Source organism: Microtus ochrogaster, chromosome 2, assembly GCF_000317375.1.
Source record: "Microtus ochrogaster isolate Prairie Vole_2 chromosome 2, MicOch1.0, whole genome shotgun sequence".
Taxonomy (NCBI): Eukaryota; Metazoa; Chordata; class Mammalia; order Rodentia; family Cricetidae; genus Microtus; species Microtus ochrogaster.
In genome coordinates this window covers 14,131,383-14,138,752 of record NC_022010.1, presented here as the reverse complement: position 1 = coordinate 14,138,752, position 7,370 = coordinate 14,131,383, and the positions used below count along the sequence as shown (strand labels likewise).

At 49.7% G+C, this 7,370-nt stretch overlaps 1 protein-coding gene across 3 annotated transcripts in view; it reads right to left on the bottom strand.

Moving 5' to 3' along the window:
- Positions 1–2,679: 2,679 nt before the first annotated feature.
- The window catches only part of LOC101980943 (interleukin-31), an 11,707-nt gene continuing 7,016 nt past the window's right edge, over positions 2,680–7,370 (bottom strand). For all 3 annotated transcript variants that reach the window (XM_005344418.2, XM_005344419.2, XM_013349876.1), the window contains 2 exons: positions 4,529–4,695; positions 2,680–3,155 (listed from right to left, as the gene is read on the bottom strand). In XM_005344418.2, coding sequence (XP_005344475.1) covers positions 2,829–3,155; positions 4,529–4,660 — 459 coding nt within the window. In that variant the 5' untranslated portion in view covers positions 4,661–4,695 and the 3' untranslated portion in view covers positions 2,680–2,828. The remainder of the gene's footprint in view (positions 3,156–4,528; positions 4,696–7,370) is intronic.

Sequence of the window (7,370 nt, the reverse complement as noted above, 5' to 3'; positions counted from 1 at the left end):
TCTGTGCTGGCCCATGATCCTCTCCTGCTTCTGCTCTGTGCTGGCCCATGATCCTCTCCTGCTTCTGCTCTGAGCTGGCCCATGATCCTCTCCTGTTTCCTCTCTGTGGCATGCAGTGCTGGCTGGCCCATGATCGTTGGTGCGGCTCTCCTGTCTCCAACTCCCATCTTGCTATAGGAGTGCTGGGATTACAGATGTGTGCCACCACATCTGGCTTTTACCCAAACTCCTGGGATCAAACTCAGGTCCTAAGACCTGTGTAACAAGTGCTTTACCCGCTGGGTCATCTTATGTCTAGTCAAACGGGGAACTCGAGAGGAGAAGCAGACATGTCATAAGGTGTCTTCTCCCTGCGAGGACCACTAAGTGGTTTTTTTAATGTTTCTATGTGTGATGTATGCATATGTATGTAAACATGTATGCATGTGTGTGACGACCCCAGATGTTAATACTAGCCTTCTACCTCATTTGAGACAAGGTCTCTCGTTCAGAACTGTTGTATGCTAGACTAGCTGGCCTGTGACCGTCCAGCCGTCATAGGTGTGCTGGAGTCACAGGCATGCACTACCACTTGGGCTTTCCCTGAGTTCTGGGGATTTGAACTCAGGTCCTCGTGCTTTCACGGTGATCTCTTTATCCCCTGAGGCATCTCCCCAGCCCAACACTATAGCTTTAATCAGAAAACTGCTGTGGAGTCCCCCAGCCTGGGGCTGAGTCATCTCTGGAACTGTGGGCTCTCAGTGACAGGAGACAGGCTGAGCGACCCTAGCTCAGTCCCTCTTCTGGCTGACTCCTGTGGAGCAAGAAGTTAAAGACACTAGGCAGGGATAGGCAGTGGCCCTCAGAATCTCTATGAGCTCATTGCTTGTCATCACCTAAATCTGGGCCAATGCAGCCACCGAGACCTTAGCCTTCCTGCTCCTAGGCACTGGCCCCCTGTGGTTCCCATCTCTTCCTGTGAGGATTGGTTTCCCACTACCTCGGCCGCTCTGCATCTGCGTCATGGCCTCTTTATTCAAAGTCTGGCCCTTCAGTCATGATTACTGAGAAGGCTTCACATTTCCAGGTAGTGTGCTCTCCTTGCCCCCCAAAACATATCTCAGATTATCAAAGCAGTCCTCAAGCAGAGCAGGGGCTTTCTCATGAGGGCATCGGCCGCACACAGCTGATCCCCAGCTCCATCATACATGCCAGTGAAGGAGGCTCAAGTGCACCACCTCCCTGGCTACTTGACCCCGACCTTTGGAACCAGCTTCCCTACCCCAGGGAAATCCCTTTGGTTCTTGTCTCTGGGACTCATCTGTCAATCAAATGTGTCAATCAAACGCAGCCCTCCGAGAGCGGGGCTGTTCCATCGAAGTTGCTATGCTGTTCCACATCTGTGTTGTCCAGTGGAGGAGGGTGTGGCCATCGAGCCATCTGGACTGTGGTCAGTGTGCTTGACCATGAGTAAGCGTAGTATGAGATCAGAGTAGAGATACCCATTAGAGCAAGAAAGGGAAATCTAACCAGGAGGTGGTGGCGCACTCCTTTAGTCCCCAGCCCTGAGAGGCAGAGGCAGGCGGATCTCTATGAGTTCGAGGCCAGCCTGGTCTACAGACCTGGTCTACAGAGCAAGTTCTAGGACAGCCAGGGCTACACGGAGCAACCCTGTCTTGAAAAACCAGAAAGAGAAAAAAGATGGGGAGTCTACTCCTAGCTACACAGCACAGAATCCTGACCACAAGTTCCCTGTGTGTCCTTTGACACATCACATCTCTTCCTTTGGGCCTCCGATTTCCCAAACAGACAATGCAAGTCCTGGCTGACTCAAGATTAGTGGGTTTTGGTTGAGCACCTATGAAAATGGATGCTCGGGAGGACTGCTGGGCTGATAGTTTATCATGTGCTCAATCACTAACATGCTCAAGGCCCTGGGCTCCATACCTGGCTTTGCAAAACTAGACGGCTAGCCCCGTGCTCAGACCGTGCAAGCGAGCAGATGGGATCAAGGCTTTGTGTTTCCAACCTGGTGCTCAGTGCTGTTGCTGCTGAAGGTTCCCAGACATTTTGAGACAGCCCCGATCCAGATGCCCACTTAGGATCTTATCAGCTTCTGCTCAAGCAGCAAAGCTTCATGTTGGCTGTACCTACTGAAGTGGTGGACAGGTGAAGACCTGGGAATGCAGTGGGAATTCTGCAGGAGACACCGAGTTACCACCCTGTACCGGGCATGGCGTTGAGTGCCCTCGAGACCCAGCCACTACCCAGAAGGACAGTGAAGTACAACCTGGAACCTGGGTTATACTATAAGCAGCTGTGCAGCCCTGAGCAAGTGACTAAATGACTCCCTACCTCAGTTTCCCATCTTATATACCAAAAGGACGTTGGTCATGCTTATGACCTGGACTAAAGGAAATGTTTAGCGGATGCCTGCTGCTGCTGTGATGAATGTCTGTCTGTCTAGTGCAGGGAAATGACAGAACACTAGCTATTTCCAGAACATTCCCATTCAGCAACACCATCCAGTCTGGATTCCCACCCTCTGATTCCAATGCCATCACAAACTCCAAACCAGATGATGAGATCATGTCGATATAATTTATTAAATAGACCCTGAGAACAACTCAGTACATAAATACCAATAAATAAATATAGCTGCCGCTTCCAGCCCCTGCAAAGGTGGAAGAATAAGGTTTCAGTGGACAGAATAAAAATATCATAAATAACAAGGCTTGTCACAATGGCGCTACCCCTTTCAAGTTAATTCTTGTGGCTCAAGTCCAGCCCTCCGAGGACAGGAACGGCAGAGGACTAGGGGATTCTCCCCTAGAGCTCCGCCCCCTCACTCAGCATATCCTGTCCTTAGCCTCCAGTTTTCCCATGCAATCTGAGAACCGTTTCAAAACGGTCAGTTTGAAGCTTTTAATCTCATAGAATTTATCAGGCCCAGAGACGCTCGGTTTCGATGAATTGGAACACCTGACGTCGGAGCACGTGATATCGCTGAGTCGTTTTGTGACTCTGGAGGTGTCTACTCTGTTCTCGCTCAGCCTTCTGACCTCCTCCAGGTAGGCCTCGATGATGGAGATGTTGGTGGACGCTTCGCAGCCCAGGGTGAAGCAGGGCAGCTGGAGGGACTCGTCTATTGGCACCTCGCCCGAGCTGTTTTTCTTCTGTAGAGAGAGGGAAAGGTTTGAAATAGTGTGAGAATCAGGTTTGTGATGGCCTAGGGATCTGACCAGCCTGTTTTCCAGGCTTCCTCTGTGTCGAGCCTGACTCAGACATCAGCTCATTGGCACAGCATCCCTGTGAGGCTCGGGTCTGCAGGAATCTAAGGCACAGCTGGTTTATGAGCTGGAAGACATGGCGCACCCACCCAGGTCGGCCATGTTAATGCTCCTACCTACCTAGCTGAAGCCACCCAGCCTTCTGCAACCTGCGCTTAGATGCTCAGAGGCCGAGGCAAAGGACAAAGGGGGCTTATCTGAGTTTACACACAACTCCCTCCTCTTCGTGCCTCTGTTTGAAGGCCACTGGTGCCCCAGAGGATGGTTTATGTGGCCTGCACAGGCCTCTGAGAAGCTAGGGAGTTTCTCAAACAAACGAAGAACTCAAAGTCCTTCCTTACCCTCCCTCTTCCTCAAAACTGAGAGCTGTTGCCGGGCGGTGGTGGCGCACGCCTTTAATCCCAGCACTCGGGAGGCAGAGGCAGGCGGATCTCTGTGAGTTCGAGACCAGCCTGGTCTACGAGAGCTAGTTCCAGGACAGACTCCAAAACCACAGAGAAACCCTGTCTCGAAAAACCAAAAAAAAAAAAACAAAAAAAAAACAAAAAAAAAACTGAGAGCTTTTGGGTAAAACCAAATTGCTAAGACCACAGCGGCCTCACCTGGCTCAGCACCTCTACCTTTGAGTCCATTTAAGCCAAAGACAAAGCTTCAATGCCAGGGCGGACGACAAGGTCAGTGCTAATATCAATGCCATTTCCTGACTGGGCGTTGTTTATCTGAAGCTATCCAGAGGTCTGGAGGAAGTGCGGTATTCGCACTTACTGGGCCTTGTGCTATCTTCCTGCCAGCATCTGCCGAGGAAGAAGGCCTTCCAGCAAGTTCCAACAGTACACAGATAGTTACCTGCTATGAACTAGCCAGAGGCACCAGCCACCCAAGGGAGGATTTTTCTCAATCTGCTCCCCCCTCCCAGGACGTCTTTTGCTGCTCACAGGGGATTCCTGACTTCCAGCAAGAATGCTGTCTGTGCGACGGTGAGCCAGGTAGATGTGAGATAAGGAAGGCTGTGAGCGGGGCACACATCCTGTCGTCTGGGGGAAGTGGCTGGTGTCTGGGTCCCTGCACTAGTCCGCCTCTGCCTTCTCTGTTAGTGCATGGACCCCCTCAGAAGCATCCCCACAGCAGCCTGTCTGGTTCTTTCCCATTCCACCCTGGCTGCCTTAGCTGGTTTCACATCGGGAAAGAATAGCCATTCTGGAAAGCAAAATAAGGCATTTAAAGAAGTGGTTTGGAAGAGAAATCTCAAGGGCACTTACATAGTCTTCATACAGTTCCTTAGATTCAAGTTTCAAGTATTTAAGTATAGTTTTTATCATGTCTGCTGTAGGTGCACTCTTTGTTATAGATGCACCAAAGGATGGACCGCAGGTGACCAGCAAGGTTCCCATACAGCAGAGCAGCACCCAGGCAGGCTTCGTCGGTCCTGGAGAAAGAGAGGGTCATGGGTCAGCTCTGCCTGGTGTAGCTGTTCCTGTCTCATTCCCCCGAGAGCCAGAGCTGAAGCCATGGGAGCTACAGAACTGATGGTACCTGTGTGGAAGAGCATGGTGACGGCCAGAGAGTGAGTAAAGCCTGCTTCGCCTGTGGCCTCTGGAGCTTGATGTGTTAGCCATGGCCACCAGGCAGTATATAAAGGGCCGGCGTGAGGGAGATCACAGGCCCGCCCATGGCGAAACCATTGCTCAGCTTTTCTCCAGAAAACACTTTCAAAGCGCTGCCAGCCACGCTCGGGGAAAGCGGGGCTGGGAGGAAGTGCTGAGGTTACCCTCAAGGCAGGCAGAGGCTTGAGTCACAGCCATACACGTGCGTACACACACAGAGATACACACACGTACCACACAGGAAGGCACATGCATCTTGGGCATCTCTTTCTTCTTGGAAAGTGCTTGCTGGCTTAATGAGAGGAAATTTCGGAGCCCAGAGTTGAAGAGTACAACCACCAAGGAAGAAGTGGCTTAGCGGGGGCTGAGGGTCATTGCCCTGCAGGGAATTTCTGGGAGGCCATGTGTAGGCACAGTCACTGTAAAATCCGCAGCGCGATCCATCTGTGGGCATTCCTGACGCACATCCACGCCAGTGAACGGGGGGATGGCTCCGATCAGCGTAGGTGTGCGGGCAAAGATTCCACGCTACGATGCTTGCTCGTGTCCCTGCATTCTCACCTGCATCTTCATGACTTCTAGCTCTAGAACCAAAGCCAGCTCAAGAGTTATTTGGTGATGGCGTCTTCCATTTCCCAAGTAATGGGAGTAAGGAGGGTGGCTAATTGTTGGAACACAGCGAGATGGCACACACCTGTCACTTAGCGCTCAGGAGGCTGAGATGAGAGAGTCACAAATTCAAAGCCAGTTTTGGCCTTATAGAAAATCACTGTCTGAAAAAGAAACTATTTTTTTTTGAGCCTTGAAGAAACATTTACTACTGAATTTCAAATCACACATGCAAAGTAGGTAAGACATTCTCTGTCACCTTTAGAATCAACATATCTTCAACTATTTTTTAAAAATGAAAGAGTTAGGGGCTGGAGAGATGGCTCAGCGGTTAAGAGCATTGCCTGCTCTTCCAAAGGTCCTGAGTTCAGTTCCTAGCAACCACATGGTGGCTGACAACCATCTGTAATGAGGTCTGGTGCCCTCTTCAGGCCTGCACATATACATAATAAATAAATAAATATTTAAAAAAATGAAAGAGTTATTCATGGGTTGGAGAAATGGCTCAGTGGTTAAGAGCACTGGCTGCTCTTCCAGAGGACCTGGGTTTGATTCCCAGCTCCCACATGGCAGCTCATAACCATCTTTGACTTCAGTTCCAGGGGAATCCAGTGCCCTCTTCTGACCTCCGTGGGTACCAGTCATGCACACGGTACACAAATATACATGCAGATAAAACACCCGTTCATTCTGGGTGGTGGTGTAGCACACCTTTAATCCCAACATTTGAGAGTCAGAGGCAGGTGGATATCAGTGAGTTCGAGGCCAGCCTGGTCTACTGGTGAATTCCAGGACAGCCAGAACTGTTACACAGAGAAACCCTGTCTGGAAAAACAGCAAAACAACAACAAACGTACCCAAACACATAAAATGCTTTTAAATAAAAACAGAGTTATTCAGTCAGGCATGGTAGCTCACATGTGTAATCCCAGCATTCAGGAGGCAGAAGAGGAAGGATTGATAAAAATTTGAGACTGGCCTTGTCTACACAGTGAGCTGCAGCTCAGGCAGGGCAGAGTGAGACTGTAAGTCAAAGAAGAAAGTTCTTTGTTAGGCCGGGTTTATCCATCAATGGTGGAGACGTCCCTCACATGCCCAAAGCCCTCATTCAATACCCAGTGTTTTAAAAAATATTATTGGAATCATTCTTTTTGTTAAGATGTGTGTGTGTGTGTGTATATGTGTGTGTGTATGTGTGTGTGTGTGTGTGTGTGTGTGTTGCCAGTGCCTATGGAGGCCAGAAGAAGGCATCCGTTCTCCCGGAGCTGGAGTTACTGGTGGTTGTGAGCTGCCCAGCGTGGGTGCTGAGAACTGAACTGAACTCAGGTTCTCTATGAGAGAAGCGAAGGCCGAGGCGTCTCTCTAGCTTCCCGTTTATTCTTCTTTGTGTTTGAAGATTTGGGGTCTGATCGTTTATTTGTTACTCCTTTTGGAGGTTTGGGATTTTTTTTATTTTGTTTTTGTTTGTTGGTTGGTTTGGTTTTGAGTTTTTTCAGACAGAGTATCTCTATGTAGCCCTGGCTGTCCTGGAACTCAGTACGTAGATCAGGCTGACCTTGAACTCACAGAGTTCCTTCCACTCCTGCCTGCCACCCTCCCCAGTGCTGGGATTAAAGGTGTGGGACACCATGCTCTGCTGTGTGTCACTCTTAAAGGCTAGTTGACTGTACTCAGATTTAGAAGTAGAAGCTCTCAGGAAGGATAGCCTCCATCTCTTGGTAAACTGTTCTTGGTATTTTTTTTTACTTCCTTTATTCTCTTGATCAAAAATTTAGCATCTTCTGCAGCCTCCTTATTTTTCTATGTGTGTTGTTTCTTCAGAGCAATGTCAGCATCTGTGTTACAGGACACGTGGAGGAACAACACAGTAGAGCTTGGGCGCACTGGT